At 53.5% G+C, this 17,806-nt stretch overlaps 7 protein-coding genes and 1 non-coding gene across 8 annotated transcripts; 3 read left to right on the forward strand and 5 right to left on the reverse strand.

The window, feature by feature from the left end:
• Nucleotides 1–1,483: 1,483 nt before the first annotated feature.
• G647_05044 (uncharacterized protein) lies at nucleotides 1,484–4,327 on the forward strand (the record flags this gene model as incomplete). The annotated part of the gene is made up of 1 exon (XM_008729379.1): nucleotides 1,484–4,327. The coding sequence occupies one exon, from the start codon at nucleotides 1,484–1,486 to the stop codon at nucleotides 4,325–4,327; it is 2,844 nt and encodes a 947-aa protein (XP_008727601.1).
• Nucleotides 4,328–5,112: 785 nt separating this feature from the next.
• Nucleotides 5,113–6,288, reverse strand: G647_05045 (uncharacterized protein; the record flags this gene model as incomplete). Its single annotated transcript, XM_008729380.1, has 1 exon — nucleotides 5,113–6,288. One exon carries the CDS (start codon nucleotides 6,286–6,288, stop codon nucleotides 5,113–5,115), a length of 1,176 nt encoding a protein of 391 aa, XP_008727602.1.
• A 776-nt stretch (nucleotides 6,289–7,064) lies between these two features.
• Nucleotides 7,065–7,153, forward strand: G647_05046. Its single transcript has one exon. It is a non-coding gene; the product is annotated as a tRNA-Ala (tRNA).
• Nucleotides 7,154–10,156: 3,003 nt separating this feature from the next.
• On the forward strand, nucleotides 10,157–10,825 carry G647_05047 (uncharacterized protein; the record flags this gene model as incomplete). Its single annotated transcript, XM_008729381.1, has 3 exons — nucleotides 10,157–10,222; nucleotides 10,355–10,485; nucleotides 10,678–10,825. The coding sequence occupies 3 exons, from the start codon at nucleotides 10,157–10,159 to the stop codon at nucleotides 10,823–10,825; spliced, it is 345 nt and encodes a 114-aa protein (XP_008727603.1).
• A 939-nt stretch (nucleotides 10,826–11,764) lies between these two features.
• On the reverse strand, nucleotides 11,765–12,055 carry G647_05048 (uncharacterized protein; the record flags this gene model as incomplete). The annotated part of the gene is made up of 1 exon (XM_008729382.1): nucleotides 11,765–12,055. One exon carries the CDS (start codon nucleotides 12,053–12,055, stop codon nucleotides 11,765–11,767), a length of 291 nt encoding a protein of 96 aa, XP_008727604.1.
• A 671-nt stretch (nucleotides 12,056–12,726) lies between these two features.
• Nucleotides 12,727–13,408, reverse strand: G647_05049 (uncharacterized protein; the record flags this gene model as incomplete). Its single annotated transcript, XM_008729383.1, has 3 exons — nucleotides 12,727–13,160; nucleotides 13,219–13,307; nucleotides 13,359–13,408. 3 exons carry the CDS (start codon nucleotides 13,406–13,408, stop codon nucleotides 12,727–12,729), a joined length of 573 nt encoding a protein of 190 aa, XP_008727605.1.
• Nucleotides 13,409–14,895: 1,487 nt separating this feature from the next.
• G647_05050 (uncharacterized protein) lies at nucleotides 14,896–15,808 on the reverse strand (the record flags this gene model as incomplete). The annotated part of the gene is made up of 2 exons (XM_008729384.1): nucleotides 14,896–15,231; nucleotides 15,293–15,808. The coding sequence occupies 2 exons, from the start codon at nucleotides 15,806–15,808 to the stop codon at nucleotides 14,896–14,898; spliced, it is 852 nt and encodes a 283-aa protein (XP_008727606.1).
• A 372-nt stretch (nucleotides 15,809–16,180) lies between these two features.
• Nucleotides 16,181–17,636, reverse strand: G647_05051 (uncharacterized protein; the record flags this gene model as incomplete). Its single annotated transcript, XM_008729385.1, has 2 exons — nucleotides 16,181–16,332; nucleotides 16,385–17,636. The coding sequence occupies 2 exons, from the start codon at nucleotides 17,634–17,636 to the stop codon at nucleotides 16,181–16,183; spliced, it is 1,404 nt and encodes a 467-aa protein (XP_008727607.1).
• Between the last annotated feature and the right edge of the window lie 170 nt (nucleotides 17,637–17,806).

Raw genomic sequence — 17,806 nt, forward strand, 5'->3', positions numbered from 1 at the left:
CTCTTCAGTTCGCCATGTACACAGTGACTGCTTCCACGTGTCAAAGCATATCATGAGGCTGCCACAACAAGAAAGGGAAAGGCATCGGGATATCCCAACCATCATGCTGGCTCTCGTCTCGAGCAGGGAAGGTCCGCCCAGCTTCTTTCCCTCGATGCACTTCAGCGGCAGATATCACACCAGAATGCGAGAGAAAGTCGAGCCGGATTCTGTTCAGTCTCATTACCTACCCGTGACCTTCTAACACCCCCTGTAGGTTTATGCACGTCTGTTGCATGCTCCGGCTAAATCCAAGTACAATGACATGGTTCCCATGGCGGACGTTGACAAGCTGGCATTCGGGCATCTCGTGGAGAGCCCACCGCGGCCGTGTGCTCTCAATCACCCTCCTTTAGTGTTTAGGATTTTGGTGTAGGTATGATACTGAGAACGGGACCAGAAACACGGTTGATTCACCTCCTCGAGGCATAACAGTACAACCTAAGGACGGAGAACGAAGGATGATACCACTTCGGAACGCCATGTCCACAATACCGAGCTTAGTTGTCGACAAGGTGAATATGTCTTATCAGATCTGTTAGTTGACCTACGCAGGAATCTACTCGAGCACTTCACTCGACGACGAGAGGCTCGCCATCTTCAGCTTGGCGGTGAAGCGGTGTCTCTGTCTCGGGAGTACAACTTCACCTCTCACACCTCACCTCTGGATCACCTCTGGAACACCTCTTACACCTCACCTCCGGATCACCTTTTACATCTCATCTCTTACACCTCACCTCTCACACTTCAGCTCTTGCATCTCACCTCTCACGCCTGATCTCTCACACCTCGTCTCTCGAGCCTCACCTCTAGACCTCGCCGTCGGGAATTAAAACCTCGCCTCTGGGTCAGCTCACCTGTGGCTCACTGTGGAACCCTCCGGTGAGCCTTTCCCAGACTGGATTTCGATCCGTCGTCGATCATTTGAACGTGAGATCTGTCTGGATCGCCCACCAGGCCTGACAAGACAAACCGTCCGTTCTGAAAATCTGCCAGCCAAGTCTGGTCGGCTGCCTGTCGAGGTCTTGGTGCTCAAGTGAGAGACGCCTCTCATCTCTCCTTGCTCTCCGCCAATTCATCCACATCTCTCGCGACCTTCAGACACACGATTCATTTTGGAGGGAAACCACTGTTCGACCAATTCCCACCCACCGCTTCCAGACCACACTCCACGCATAACTCAACGGAGCACTTCCATGGTCTGATTCAACCTTCCTTTCATCAGGCAAAGAGTGGTGGTCGAAGCAAGCAGGCTTGCCTCATCGAAGCGGCCTTCTTCCCTCCCAAATCGGCCTCATGCGCGGCAAACCTGTCGGCTCTACCCCTCCATCACGACAAGGTACTACTCAGACCAACCCGACTTTGAGTTTGTGTTAAGCTCGGTTTTGGGGAACATACAGGGGTGCTGCATGGTACCATCAAGACAAGACTGATTTGAACCAAGATGGCGCGACGATACAAAGCCAGCGTTTTCAGGCTGGACCCGGTTTCCCCGGAGCCGCTACGAGGTACCTCCAACAATGAGGTTCATACCTCATCAGGGGTCACTTCCACGCTTGCGCATGGTACTACATGGGGTGCCAAGGACCCACTTGGTATATCTCTGACGAAACCTGCAACAACCTCGTTGCCTGACAATCACGCCAGTCGGAATATCGTAACTTACGTGGCGGCCGGAGATATCTGCTTTCATGTGTCCCCCATCTACACTTCATACCTACAATTGTCATTTCATCTCGAAGACGACAGCGCTCCACGCGGTCGGATGCAGACATGCATCAGGTTGAATCGAGACACATGCTTGAAGCTCGCCCTGGTCAAGATCGACAAGGAACTCTATGCCGAGGTCTTACCAGAGACTACACCAACCTTTACGAGCCACAGTGACTCTGCCCTCTCTATCCAATATGACACTGGCCGCTTCTTATCCGAGAACCTGTTTCCAGAGTCGCCCTCTCAATCTTTGCTACACCTGCAGAAGGCCCTGAAGTCAGCCTCGCAACTTACAGTTCTGATCGAGGAAACATCTTGTTATTTTCAGCAAGACCTGGAGTCGCTCATCACCAAATTTCGAATTGGGGAGGGTAGTCATCCCTTGCAGGTCCCGACCGATTATCTCGGTAGTAAAGGAACGTCCAAAGCTCTAGCATCGAATCCAGAGGAGCCAGCTAGAGCATCCTTTTTCTGCTGGAAGGATTACGCTGCTACACTAGGTGCTGCGACTAGATTAGTAAGAGAAGCGAAAGAAGAGGCAGAATGTGAGCCATTCGAGTGCGCCATACACGTTATCAGCGCTGAGGAAGGAGACCGCAGCCGCTATTATGCGATATTCAAGATACCCCATGCCCAGGGGCGGTTGGCCGGCTTCTCTCCTGGTGACCGTGCCACTCTGACATTCGAGGGAGGTGACGAAGCAGCACGATGTCAGCTTTGGAGTATGCATGTCATTGAGCCAATTCCCTGGTCTGGTAACGGGGTTGTGACGGCGTGTCTGGGAGCAGGGGAGAACGCAACATTTCGAAGACGTTTACCTATCACTCCCGTCCCTCGAGGTCATGGTGGTTCTGGCTTCAGAAAAATCCTGGAAGGACCTGGTCTGAAAGCAACTGTGCGTCCAGAAAGCCGCCACAGCGAGTTTCCCTATATCATGGACGCGTTCAACAAATTGCGCTCCACATTACCGGCTGCCAGCTCCTGTTCAATGGAATTCGCAGTGTGCGAATTTCTTGTGGGCAAGAAGCCTTGTAGCATCCCCAAGAAAGATGTCTATGGCTCGCTAGCCAACAAAGCTCTCGCTGCTGAGCAGTCCATGGATCTCAACCATAGCCAGAAGACCGCCATCTCGATGGCCAGGTGTGCGCCGGCCGGATTTGTCCTTTGCCATGGCGGTCCTGGTACGGGGAAGACCCATTTTGTGGTTGAAGCGGTTAAGCCGTTTCTTCTCGATGCTAAAACGCATCGCGTTCTCCTCACTGCGCAGGGCAATCGCGCCACCGATGCCTTGGCAATTGGCCTTGAACGCAGACTACAAGGACTCATCGGCAGCGGCCAAGTTCCCAGATCTCGATACCTACTGCGCTTGCATAGCATCAAGACCGAAAGATCAATCTTTTTACGGTGCGCACTCACGTCCCGACGCGAGAAGTTGCGGAGCCGGACAACCCAGGCTCAGAGTACAACAGGCACAATGCCCGTTCCAGGCTTTCGACACCAGGACGAAGCGGTCATGGCACATTGCCAAACCTTTACTGCTTGCAAATACGACTTCGTGAGTGACAAGCGTGTCGAGCACTTGGAGCTCTCAGTCGGACATAGGATGCGGCAAATTGCAGGTTTAGAACCCGATGGCCCAGAAATGCCCGAGAAGGACTTGTTTTCTGAAGTTGCAAAAATCTATCAACGATTTGGTGACGGTGAGGACCTTTCTGACGATGACTCGGGGCTTTTTAATAGCGGGGTCGATGAGCTGATGGCATACACCATTTCAAATGCTGCCGCCGTGTGCGCCACCATTGCTGGTGCTGCGGATGCTGTCTTCACGAAAGACTACTCCGAGGCTGAGTTGATCGTGGTGGATGAGGCGTCACGGATTCCGGAGTATTACTGGTGGCCTTTGCTCGCTTACTTCCCAAAAGCAGTAGGCAAGATCATGGTGGGTGACCACTTCCAGCTACCCCCAAGGGTAGATGAAGTCGTTGAGATGCGAAACCCATGCCAGGCTCAACTTGAGATGTCCTTACAGGAACGTGCTCAGAAAATGGGAACGCGTGCCGCATTCTTTAGTGTGCAATATCGGGCTATGCCCGAGATTGCTGAAATCTACAGCAAGGTCTGCTACCAGTCTCGCCTCACCAGCGATCCTTCAACATACCTGCCGAATCGACCTCTAGCTGGTGAAATCGTCCATTACAACACCAAAAAGTACGGGATAGCCAAACCGTTGGTCTTCTTCGATATTACGAATGCGGTGCAAGAAAAGAACGGCAAAACAATCATTTGCGTCAAGTACGCCAATCTGGTCCTGCGTATCCTCCAAGACCTTCTTACAGCTGGATTTGGCTCAACGAAGCCATGTACAATCGCTATCCTGACGCCATACAAGTCTGAGCTGAACATGCTCTGGGTTGCTAAGAGGGAGATGGCTGCGAAGATACAAGGAGCTGCCGCTGCGAAGAATGTGTTCGTGGAAACAGCTGATAAGGTACAAGGTATGGAGTATGACAGTAGGTTTTTCCCTATGAGGCAGCCAGACCCAGGCAATGGCTTCAGCTGCTCCATCATCTTCTAGCGCAGAGGCTAACGTCTGTCCAGTTGTCATTGTCGATCCGGTGGCCACGCACTTCCCAGGGTTTTTGACTATGCAGAGACTGAATGTCCTATTTTCGAGGGCGAAATATGGACTCTACGTCTGCGGCACCTTGAAGCATGGAGGCGCATGAGAAGTGATGATACTGTGTGGATTCAAGCATTTGGCAATGCCCTTTCTGCGCACGCGACCAAACTATCAGATACTGAATTACGTGGTTCCGTCGTGGTCAGCACCGACTGGTGAAGCTGAGTGGAATGATTCGGGATTGAGGAACCTGAGTGGAACACATTATGGCAGAGCGAAAGCGAGGGGGGGAATGTCCCAGCCATTGGATAAAGGCAAGGAGTGCAACTGTCTCAGCCTCCCAGCTGGAAACCGTGGGATCCTTGAGCAGCGTGGAAGAGATGGGTTCAGGCTGACCAGGATGATCCGGCACAATGACTGCATGAGCAATGCAATCTCGGAGTGATGTCGTTCAACGCATGATGGTTTCATCCAGTATGCGTTCCCATCAACCAATACTGCTTCCCATCGTTGTGGCAAGTGTCGTAAGCATCAAGCTGAGAGTCTCTAAACGACGTGAGCGACCGCAAGCAAGCGGTAGCTGGCGCATGATTGTAGCGTGTCGCCGTTGCGCCCACCACGGCCATGAACCGTCAGCGGCAAACCGTATGTTGGGTCGAAGACGCCATCGAAGTTCACGACCAACATATAGCAAAAGCCAGGTTGAGTTGGTACACGAATCACCTCCACCTCACCTAATTTCACTTCCAGTAGACAAACCCTTCCATTAGTCGCCTCGCCGTTCTAAAAACAGTCGCAGACCTCAACTCGCCGTCCTCATCGTACTGCGCCCCAACCATCAATCTCCCACTGGAATGCCCCAGCGTGACTCCAGCTGAATCCACGGGATGCTCAGAACAGCACTCCTGCACCGTCGAGCCCGCCAACTTCGATGCAGCAGCACAAGCCAGGGCCACCGTGATAGGCACAGCCTTGTGCGGCTGACCGACGGAAATGGCACGAACTCGCAGATCCATCTCCGTGGTGTCCTCTCCCGGCCTTGAAACGAGACATATCTTGGGCACGCTCCCTGGCACGTCGGCACTCGTATGCGCCAACCCCATCTTGACGCCCGCCTGCCGCCGAATCGAATCCAGTCGCGCCAGAAGCGTTGGGTGCGCCTCGATCTCGGCTGGCGAGATGGCCCCATCGACATCCAATGACGCTGCCTGGACGAAACAGCACGGATTGCCCACGTCGATACATGTGGCTTTTACGCCGTCGAACGTGTCGACCACACTCCCCGTGGGCAGCAGCTTGCCTGTCTTGGAGCCCGCAGGGTTGACAAAGTCGAGTTGGATCCTTGCTCCACTCCCGCCAACGCCGTCGATGTTGAACGCGCCGCTCGCAACGGCTTCCCCGTCCTGCACGTCGAACGTCGAGTGGATGATCTTGCCGGTGTTGGTGTTGTGGATCCGCACCGTCACCGTCACCGTCATCGCTTTGCTGTCAGCCTCTGTCTCGGTCCCGGTCTCAGCCTTGGTCGTGATCTCAGATCCCCTTGGATTTGCATCTCCATCCACCTCGACGGGGTTGAAGATCCTCGCGTCGACCGCGAACGGACCCACCGCACTGGTCATATTCCCGCAATTACTCGAGAAGTCCACCTCCGCGTCCTTCACGCCCACGGCGGCAAATGTATAGTCGACGTCGGCGTCGGGGTGGCTCGACGGTCCGACGACACAGATCTTTGAGAGACTGGAGATCCCGCCGCCCATGCCGTCGAGTTGGCGGCCCCAGACGTCAGGGCTGCCTAGGACGCCTAGAAAAATGGGCGCCCACTGCGTTCTCTCCGCCGGGAGGTCCTTCGGCTGGAAGAAGACCGCCCGTGACGTCCCCCCGCGGTAGTACGCCGCTGGGAGTCTGTGCTGGCGCATGCTGACGGGCGAGGTGGTCAGGAATCGAGAATGCACGCGCGGCCCCTTGCGCGGGTAGTCGTAGCGCTGTGGTGTGTGAATTCTGGCTCTGGCGAGGGAGTGCATCTGCGATTCCCATTGGTGGGGTACAGGAATTATCTAGCTACCTTGTCCAGTATGCCGATGGGGACCTGGCCACGATATAAGCTAGAAAGCAAACGCAATACAGGATGAACCGTCCACTGTACTCGGAAGGAAATGGTGCCTCTGGACCGTGATATTAGCTTTAGCGTCATAGGTGGTGCGTTTCCATCTCTGGCTAAACGAGGAGAGAGCGCTGGAGTATGTACCGAGTATGGTGTTGCCAACTCCGCTTGTTTGCCAAGCCGAGCAACAATTGCATTTGCTGCCGGCAAAAGGCCTTGCACCTCCGCAACGCTCCAGAGTGGTTACTTTGTGGATGGTGTTATGCATCCCGATCTCAGAGCACGAGAACGTGAAGTCATCCATAGCTGGGTTTGGCGGTCTGCTGGGTGACTTGGACACGGAGTAGCCGATTGCAAGTCCAGGTAAAATTTTACTAGTTGCCGCAGACCAAGATCGAGGATGTTGAGCTGTTGGATTTGTTGTAGCCTGCAGAGTACTCCCTACACACCCTGCAAGGGAAAATACTAGGGAGGATGGGGTAAAATAACTGAAGTTGTCGAGCGATAGAGGGGAGTTACTAGTCACATGATTTTAAAAAATAGTGTTTATATATTATTGTGGAGAAAAGGTTGTCAACAAATCAAGCAGACGGGGATGTGGTCTAGTGGTATGACGTTTCCTTAGCATCATGCGTTCCACCGCATGGAAAAGGTTCTGGGTTCGATTCCCAGCTTCTCCAGCTGATTTCCTTTTGCTTTTTTCCAAAGCATCATTATTTTTGGCGGGAGCGGTGTGCGAAATCTTCGTTGGACTTGCTGCACATCGCTTCAGGCTTAGCGTCAACAAGAGGAGCCTCTTCGGAGTTCGTGTCCTCCTCCGACTCTGTTCCCTCTATATCTTTCACCGTTTTTGGCCGTGATGGAGGATTGAGAGACGCTTTCGTTGCAGATGAGCCGAATTATCATGTTACGGTAGCTGATATGATACCACAATATCATCTTGCATCGAATGTCTGGGATCAATGCATCCGAACAGAGCCCAGCACATTGGCCGCTTCCAGTCAGCTTGACCCAGGAAGAGCGCGACATCTTCAAGTCTGTCCACCGCCTCATGTACTACGCTCCAGCATTGCCAGATTGGACCAAGCCTTCTACAGAAGCATTCAATTTTGCGCCGCTCTCGGCGGTTACGGAACACGCGCCGCTGTACACCAGAAAGTGCAACTGGAGTCTCATCATTTGTGACACCGCTTGCTATGGCCCTGACGGAGTGGTCAAATGCTCGCAAGAGAATCGCCAATGACATATCGCGAGATGAATGAGTATCCCAGCAGCCGATCCTTCTGTTAGAAGTGGTCTGCTACATACATCAGCCAAATCTCAGATACAAAGACCTCGAAAAGTACCTGGTTGTAACCATTGCTTTTCCAAGCAGGACGGCTAGGACTCACAGCTTGGCTGTCGCTTCAGGACACCAGGGCAAGCCACTCGCCAAACGCCCATTGCTCGGTTGCCTGATAGCTAGGAGATGCCTCTTTGATGTCTTCGACCACTTTGATCCGATATCCAGCAGCTCTTTTCATTCACCATTGGAAGCACGGTTAGTGGGTGCCACAGTGAGCCTTACCATCGCGCTCAGGGTGCAGGAGCCGCCGTTGGACAGAGTCGAGGTAGAGCTTGTCCCTCTGCCGAGCACATTGTCGTGTCTGCTGTACAGGACCTGTGCATCGTTACACCGCAAGAGCGTTGCAACGCCTCCGAGGAAGTATTGCTCCACTTCTTCTCGCCATTTAGCACGTTGCTCCCATTCCAGTGCCATCGCAACTCATATGCGGAAGACATGGCTCCGATGGTGTACACTGACATTGGTCCATGAATGCGGGCTTCCCACGGTGATAGCGTATGCTGCTGCAACAGATCCGCAAGCTCACTTGCAAGAGCAATGGCCGGAAGGAGTAGCCTCGCCGTGGGAAGATATAAGCCATTCAGCTGCAAGAGCAATGACACAGCCTTCAAGCGCGCTTGGTTTGGATTATGAGAATTTCCTACCCGTGACCTCAGTGAGAGGTATAGCCGTTCGACAGGTTGCCGGATCCAGTTCACGTCCAGCCAGGTATGTCTGCTCAAAGATATGGATGGAATTGGCACCTCCCTCGATCGCAGACTACATGTCAAAACCGAGTAAGCACCGATTTGCTGAATCAAGGACAATCTGGACCGCTGCGGTTCGCTTCCCCAGGCAACAGTACTGGCATTGTTTCCTCGCGCCTTTCGCAGGATGACTGGCTCAGAGTCCGCGCCGTCTGCACTGCCACATTTTCTGGTCATTGCATAATATGCATCGTGTATCGAGTTCCAGGGCAAAAACGGTAAACAACTGCTAGTACAATTTCTCTTCTGCCTATCGCTGTACTGACAGTGTGTCCGCGGCAAGACCGCGAAAGTGAATGTTCTGTCGACACGTCCACAATCGGACTGATCTCCCAGGCGAATCCTGGGCAGCGCGTCCCCCAAGCCACCCACCCTGTACGCGGCCAGTCATCAATGCCAGGTAGAGTATCCCAAGAACGACATAAAAGGCACATCGGACCCAACGGTAGCAACAATCAGGTATCATGTAGAGAGGGTATAGATTTCCTGTCAGCAACGATCCCACGTCGAGGACATTGAATCCGTGCACTGGTAGGACAGCCATGCGTAGACAGTTCATACACAGTGCAGGGCGGTCCAGGAGGAGCACGCACCCCATTCTGATACTGATACTGGCGCTGTACCTCGGGCCACAGGTCCAATGTCCGTCGTGATCCGTCGACTTTGCATACATACATACATACGTACATATATACAAGTGATGCTGTGCTGTGTTGACGCGCCCTCAGTGCCCTCCACGCCCTCCACGCCGAGATACCACGATATGTACATACGTTGCATCACTCGAGCCTCATCTTTCGCGGCCCTTGGTTGTTTCCCTTGCCGGGGCTATTCCTCGCTTTCACGAGCAGTGAAATCGCACCACAAAATCGCACCACAATACATCATATGACCGTCGCACTGCCCGTTCACCAGAACATCCCGGGCCACAACAGGCCAGGCCGAACTCGACATTTTTGCCGCGTCGGGTAACACGCGCACGCTCATGCAGGTTAGATCGACCATGACCAGATCAAGCACGACCAGGTCGGGGACCCGGTTATTTACCCAGTAACCCCGTACTACGTATGTACTCGTACCCATTCCATCACCCGATCACCCTGACGTAGGAGGTATGAGTTGAGATCGTGAGCCGCGCTTAATGGATGTGTGAACGAATGGAAGCGAAGGAATGAACGAACGGGGCGGCCGAGCGGACGGATGAATGAATAGTCGTCGAAATCCCGTGCACATGCACATGGACAGAATTATACACGGGCATACCGAACATCGATATGGAGGACCGACTTGTGGAAAGCCGGGCTCAGGCTGATGCCGGATTTCAGCACGCATACGGAGTATTCATCCATGCATACCCCGTCACACGGAACATGTCATGAGAGACGCTGGCAGACTGGCAGATCCGAGCCCTCGGCCGATAGATATCATTGATGTAGATAGACAGACCATCGACGTCCTTCTTGCCCTTTCCCTACGCTCCTTTGCTCGTGGACCTGCATTTCTGGATCCCCCATTTCCCTTCATCTCCCTTCATCTCCCTCTCTTATCGACTCGACTCGACTCAAGTCAGTCCCACCCGACCCGATCCCGAGATGGCGCTCAAGGAACCGTTCCACATTGTCGCGACGCTGAATTCCCCACCGGGGAAGGCTCAGGAGGTAGGTCTTACTTAAGCCAAGTACTGCTGGTGCCTTGTGGCATCACTCCTGCTCTCCTAGGTGTGCGTCCTGGGTTACAACACACACGGTTAGCGGGCTTGACTGACTTGATCTCCCGCTCTTTCATCGCAGCTCATCGCCGCGATCCTGCCCTTCGCCGAGCACGTCCAGGCCACGGAGCCAGGATGTCTGCAGTACGAGTTGTTCCAGCCCACAGGATCTGGGCTTGACACGGCGGACGCGCCGATTGTGTTAATTGAGTTGTAAGTGAGCGGCTGGGGGCGCGAGCGAGTGCCTTAATTGCTGAGTGAACGGACGAGGTGGCGCATGCGTGCGTTTCTCAGCCTTCCCTCGTCACATTCATCGCCGGGTCGAGTGTTAAGCCGTTGTCATGCTTGTTTGTGTTGTCCCTTTTGAGACAGATCGACGCTAATATACGCCGCACGCTCCTGCAGGTGGAAGGACATGGCGGCGCTGGAGGAGCACAGGAAGGGAGAACAGTATCATGCCTTACTGGCCCGCACGAAGGACGAGGGTCTGTTGAGTGGACCGCCGGAAGTCAAGATCTTGCAGGCTGTAGGAGGGTTTCCGGCTCGGACGTGAGGGAGGAGGACAGCAAGGCGAGCTGGAGGTGTGGATGGCCTTAGTACTGTAGTAGGTGACAGCCAGGAAATCTGCCTTGGTGCTCTCCTCGAAGCAATGACTCAAAAGTCGTTTTGACAAGTGTGACTTCTCGTCCTGTTTCCCCCGCCGCCAGCTCTGGATGGATATGGAAGACAAAGCACTGCTTCAGCGCCTTGTAGAACGGATCGTTTCTCCCGTTCTGCTTCCTCGGTCACACAAAAATACGTCTTGGTGGTTTCGTAACCGCACCATCGGCTCCTGAGATAGCCATCTGAATGCGCCTCTTCAAGGGTACCGTAGAAGTCGAAGCCGAGTAGTTTCGACGTCCGCGAGAACATGCAAGCCACGATAATAACCCGCAGGGTCTCTGGTTTGAGTTACCCATGATCTTGGTCCCCAACACATTTGATCGCCGATCGGCTCCGGAGAGAGAGTTGATCATGTCTGACCTGCTTCCAGTGGTCCCCTCGTGAGTTCCTCAGGGTCGATCATGGCCGGAGCTGCGTGCAAGTGTGCTGGAGTCTGCAAGATGTTCCAAGAGAACAGCCATGTCCTCTCCTATCGATGGTAAGGCATCATGTACTCGATAGATCCAGTCAGATGACCAGGTCTGCAGTCGCCGTCAACATCAAAAATCGAGTGGTGCTGATGCCGCTTGATACCGCGAATCGTGCGTCATGGCTTGATATCTCACCGAAACAGACTGAGCACGACTGGCTGTTTCGACAAGCTGTAAGCTGCAATACGCCGGGCCACAAGATGGTCGTCCTTCAAATGAGCCATGTACCTTGAAGCAGCTGTTCCAAGCGGTGCACATGCCCCTTCAAGGCTGGCTTGCGACCGTATTGGCTCAGTCCCAGATGTTCTGGTACCATAATGTACGTGAAGTAGACAGTTGAGTCAATCAATCACATCACATCACATCACGACGCACCGTGCAGACTTCTTCCGATCGGCCTGCATCCCACGATAATGGTCCATAAAGACTCTCATCCTCAGCTCGCCGAGCGGTGTCGTCCGTCGTCTCGATTCCTGAACAATCGACTGGCGAACATCAGGAAGCAGCTGGATTTGTTTCCGATTGTGCCAGGTGCAGATACACGTATCCAGTCGGCCGTTCATGTGCACGCTGTACCAGTTGAGGAGTTCGAGCTCCTTCTCGTTCCAGGGTTTGGTCTTGCAGAAGAGACAGCTGCTGAGGGGGCCCATGCTTCGCTATGCTATGCAGGCTATCCTATGCTGCTTCGTGGTTCAGTTGGGCCAAAGGGCTTTGGGTGGACGTCGAAAGCAATTAAGCGAGCTTGAGAGCAGTACCTTGTCCGCCGTAGTATTGTCCTATGCAGGAAGAGTCAAGTTGAAAGCGTGGATCAGGTGCCATGAGGGTACTGTGAGTCCGAGTTACGACGTGGTGGACGCGTGGCTCTGCTGACATGTGGGAGGAAGGAAGCATCCCTGTCGACCAATGCTTGGGGAGAAAAGATTTCAGTCTCGCCCAGCATCTGAAACACATCGAGTGATACACATCGAGATCGAGGTGGCGCAAGAGCAGGAGAATCTTTTGAGACCCTGTGAGTGGTTGCACAAGACATGCAACGCGTACCTGGCTAAACTGGTTCTGGGCGTCGCTACTCCGTCCGGATCTTGGAATCTGGGGGAGTTTGCTGGATTTTACCACAGTACAGAGTCGTGCGTACGGAATCCCCGGTGGCGTCTGGGCAAGACAGCCAAGGCATGTAACACGCCCTCACGTGTTTCCAGGCACAAGAAGGGAGTGATCTCAAGGCACATAATTGAGTCTCCTTCGGCTCCCAGTGTAAGGCTGCTAGAAGGTATACATATCCCCTGTGTACCGAGGGATTGACAACAGCCCTTGATGCAGTCTAGATCTTGCTCGTGCTTCCATCAGCATATACTCTGGTCAGCAACCCGGTCTCGACGTCAAGCCAGAACCCGGCAGCGCCATCAATCAGATCCTCTCTCAAGTAACCATTGTGCTTCACCATCAGCAGGTCTTCGATCACAGACTTGTGGTTGTCCTCCTTCATAGGCAGTCTAGCTTCAAGCTCCGTGAACTCGGTGAACTCGGGTCTCTTCTCGCGAACGCTGTCGAGAGTCTGCTGCTTGGTGACATGTGAGGCTCCGCAATTGCTATGATGGACCAGCACGATCTGGGAGACATGGAAGAGAGTATCGAGTGCGGCGATCTGTTCTGCGACGGTGGAAAACCGGCCTCCTACGTTCCGCAGCACCAGACATTCACGGGGAACGAGTTTGAAAAAGTCGAAGGGGTCGGAGCGAGAGTCGAAGCATGAGACTGCCGAGTATCAGTACTGGCCTGTGGCGACTTGCCAGCCCCTTTGGATAGAGTCTACCAATGAGCACGTGTGGACCATGTGCTTTGGGGTTGTTCTTCATCCTGGTCATCAAGGACCCCAGGGGTGTGTGCGTAGAGGCATATTCTCTTGGAGTCACGTCAGTACGTCTGCTGAAGTGTCTGTTGGAGGCTACTGACATGTTACGTTGAAGCAGCTCCTCAATGGTGGGTTTGTATCCGGACGCCATGTTGCAGGACGAGTCACGACGGTCTGTATTTGGAGGTGATCTCGGTGCTAGATATCGGTAGGATACGGAATTGAAGAAGCCATCGCTCTCTGCAGCAAATTGTCCAGTTGGCGATAGCGAGGGGAGCTCCGATATACCTGACGCTTTATGGGAGAAGGTGATTGCATGCTTCCGCCTTCACCGCGTACGTTCAACAGCTCGACAAACACCGGATGCGCTCAACTTTGGCTGGGGCTGACAAGTTCTGCGGCCTCGTCCCCCTTCTGGGCCGGATTTGATAGTGTTGAGATCTTGTTGACTCAATCGATCGATTCAGCTCGTACTGCAGAGCGGTCCGAAGCCGCCAGTGCCGGCAGAGGAGACTTGTTTTGCAGTTGTAGAACCCTGCCTCTGATGGCTGCCACTCTCAACATTTCCTGTGCCGATGATGAATGTGGATATGCTCCAGCTGACAAGGCTTGCAGCTCCTTGTCGTTGAGGCGCGTGCTGTGGAGATGAGGATGTTGGTTGAGTAATCGTGAAATGTCGTACACCACGCCCAATATAGTCTTCCCGAACTCGAATTTGGCAATCTTCCCAGGCACGACGCTTGAGAGGTGTGATTAGAAAGTTCTATTGCTCTTTTCCCGCCGCCTGAAGCTGTGCTTACTCAACGAGCGGCTGTTGTATTGGCCTGAGCTGGCCGTAGGAGGGCTTTTCCAGCATTCAAGCCACCAGAATGAGTTTGGTAGGCTTGCCGCCCTATTCCTACCGACGCCACTGATGATGCTCCAGCGTTAATTCGAGGCCAATGGCTGGGTGCACGACGGAGGCCAAATACTAGCACCTCAGGTTGCTGTGCCGAGGAAGGACAAGTAAACCAGTGGATGCTGGTCCCGGATGCACAGTTCCTGACCTTGAGCCTGCTGCGAGGTCTGCACGCTCCAAGGGCCATCTGCTTCCATGTCGCCGAGGACGTGCGAGGAAAATGTTGGGAGTTGAGCCAGGTTGCCTGAGGCGTTGACATTTGGCTAACTCTCGATGTGTCCGTCTTCCAACATCGAGCTGGACTTACTTGGGCTTTCAAGTGCATTTCACCTCGAGTTCATCACCAGCCCGGGACGGGAGAAACCATACATATCCCTAAAGAACCGTGCCCGCGAGAGATGCGACCGACTCAAGAACATTCCGTAATAGAGACCGTGGATTTTGCCTTGGTCTTGATCTCAGACTGTCGATGCTCAAAGCATTGCAGCAGCCAGAGTAAACTTGATTGCGCTGGCGCAGGGAGGATTTAGGAAGTCGCATACGGGCTATAGCGAAACCCGGAACAAGTGCAGATGGATCAGAAAGAGTAATCGAACCCTTGCTGGGTGCCTTGCGTCGACCCTATGACAGTGATTCGATGATCAGTCATTTTCGCTGGAAAGTGACCTACTTCTCTCATCATTCGTAAAGCGCCTTCTTCAGTCCTTGTGCGACAAAGTTTTGCTGCCCATGATACGCAGTCATGAGTTTCTTACGGCCTGCACAATCGCGCCGCTCTCGCCCTGGTCCAAACCATCAAGAGTATCCATGTCTTCCTGTGAGAGCTGGAAATCATACACATCTGCGTTCTGCTTGATCCTGTCCGGGTTGTCGCTTTTGGGCAGCGGCACCCAGTCCTTCTGCAGACAATAGCGGATGAGGATCTGTGCGGTGGTCTTGCTGTGTTTCTTGGCCAGGGACACCAGTGTCTCATCGTTGGCTTTGTAGTTTCGGACCAGGGGCGAGTATGCCTCGACCACGATCCCATTCTTCTGGCAATACTCAACACAGGTTCGCTGCTGACAAAACGGATGAAGCTGCAAAACTTTGTCAGTATGGTGCCTCAGACTTGACAGATGCTCAGCGCGCGGGACATACCTCGATCTGATTGACGTGCGGCGGCCAGACCTTTGCGTATTCCTTCAATTCCTCGATATGCCCGACTCCGAAATTGCTCACTCCGATGCTCTTGACCTTGCCCTTCTCATACAGTTTCTCGAGTGCTTGCCACATCTCTTTCCGCTTCGCGCTCCCTGCATTGGGGCTGTGTATCAGGAACAGGTCTACGTAGCCGTCACGGCCGGGATCAATCTTTTCCACACTGTCGAGGCATTTCTGGTAGGATTTCTCTACGCTGCCGCCGGCGGAGAGGATTTTGGTGGTGATGAACACCTCGGATCGAGACAGACCGGACTTTCGCACGGCCTCCCCGACTTCGTGTTCGTTGGCGTAAAATTGCGCAGAGTCAATATGCCTGTATCCGGCTTGGAGCGCAGAGAGACATGATTGCACGCAGACAGAAGCGGGAGACTGGTAGACGCCGAACCCAAGGCGGGGTATGCGCACAGAGGAGTTGGGTAACGGGAGGGTGTCGTTGATTGTGAGTGTGGACATGTTAGCAGCACGAGCGGAAAGATATCCAGCGAAGATGAAGTAAGAGGTGTGCACGGGAATTAAATTCGCGAGTCTGTATGCTTGAAGTCACTGGGAAAATCAACGAGTACTTAAATGGAGGGTCGCGCAGTCGTTTTCAGCTGCGGCGGATGATGATGATGCAATCAATATGTATCAATGTCTTTGGTCACCCATTGGTCACCTAATCAATATTGCCAGTACGGAAACCTTCCCATCACAGGGACGAGCGCACGGCGAAATTCGTGCCTGAAGCCTCCACTAAAGGTAGACAAACAGACACAGCTCCCAGTCATCTCGCAAAACTGTCGTCGCCTTACGCTGCTTCACCTTGGCTAAGGACCTCAACGCTCATTACTCAGGACGCTGCATCAAGAATGAATGGACCGCTTGCAATGTTGCTCTCGAAGGATTTGCGTCGGATTTTGACGAGGTAATCCAGGCAAGTCTCTGCTTCACAAGGTGTTTGTCGACAAGCGGGTGTTCATTCGCCGCTCTCAATTGGCCTGCACATCTTACTCAGTCTAGTGCGAAAGGCCAGGGAAATGGTCATCTTACCGTCGTTATCGTAGAGCAGACACAATGCCGCAGCGGCAACACCTACGCTGAGGTCTTTTCCTGTGGCGCACGTGACGAGTATTTGGCTTTCCCGGTGTTGCAGAAGCTTGTCGCGGATGGCGTTGACAGCGACGGAGAGTTGGTCGCGAAGGTCCTTGCTCCCAAACTTGCCCGGCCGACACTTGAGAAACAAAACTTTCGATTTGGAGCTTTGTGAATCACCTTGACAATTGATGATGAGGTCGAATCTGTCAGAGCTCTCCATCGGCCCGATTGCGATAAACATACTCGTCGTGGGGATGATCCTAGTCGCTGCCGTGTTTGACAGTCGGTTGTTTCTTTCTTGTGCCAGAAGTGTCTCGATAAGAGCTGGGAGGTCATCCTCGGGACTCCTCATCAACAGGTCTTTATGTTGCCAGAAGAGCTGAGCAGTCAGGTTATGAGACCAACCTTCACTGTCGTCCCCAGCGCCTTGAATGTATCCGCCTTCCGACATCTCAGCCCCACGAACCCGCCGCGAAGCAGAGCAGAGCACTAGATGGTGACAGGATGGATAGATGTCTCGAGAAGAACCCGTTACGCCACTCTCATCTCCGAGGTCGTATCCGTCGTCGGATTGTCTGTGGATGGCCCAGCTGACCCTGATCGGACTGCCCAGCTGACTGCGCAGGCTCTGCAGGTCTAAACCGAGGTGGCAGAAAGTCTTCGTAAACCCTTCAAGGCGGGCTTCAATCTGTGAGAGCTCCGAGGAATGAATGTTGTCAGGTGATGGCGGACTCTGAAAATGGTGCATCGAGGTGTCTTCAGGAAAGAGAGCTCTATTGATAACAGCAACCCATATCGGTACTGTCTTGCTGAAAGCGTCTGGCAGATTCTTGCCTCGGCGGGTAGAATCAACCAGGACGGCACCACCATAAGCAGACAGAATCGGGAGCAGCTGAAGGTTAAGCCTCCGAGGCGAGAAGTCCCACTGTCCATGATGGCCGTCGGTGCTCTTGAAATACGCGCTGCCGGCTTTATCAGCTGGGTCGATGTACCAGCTGCCGCAGCGCTCATTTGCTACGAGCGGTAAACACCGATGGCGGGATACCTCTTTGACGAATTCAGCATCTTTGACGATGGAGCTGAGACGGTTCGGAATTGACAGGGTCGATTTGCGAATCGACTTAAGATTGGCATACAAGGAAGGGTTATGGCTCGAGTCGTTTAAGGACAAGTCAGCTAATCTCGTTGGAAACTCCGAAGAGGTCATCTTGAAAGCCAGGGAACAGAATCAGACCCGGTTGTTCGAATTAGACGCGTGCCCAAACCTCATATCCAGCTTGTTTTTGGGGTATTCGTGGCTCATAAAATCCGTTGCTCATTGCCAAAAGACGGATTTCCACTCATGCAAAACCCCCGTGAGCCTGATGGATGCGGTCG

The sequence above is a fragment of the Cladophialophora carrionii genome (genome assembly GCF_000365165.1).
Source record: "Cladophialophora carrionii CBS 160.54 unplaced genomic scaffold supercont1.4, whole genome shotgun sequence".
Taxonomy (NCBI): Eukaryota; Fungi; Ascomycota; class Eurotiomycetes; order Chaetothyriales; family Herpotrichiellaceae; genus Cladophialophora; species Cladophialophora carrionii.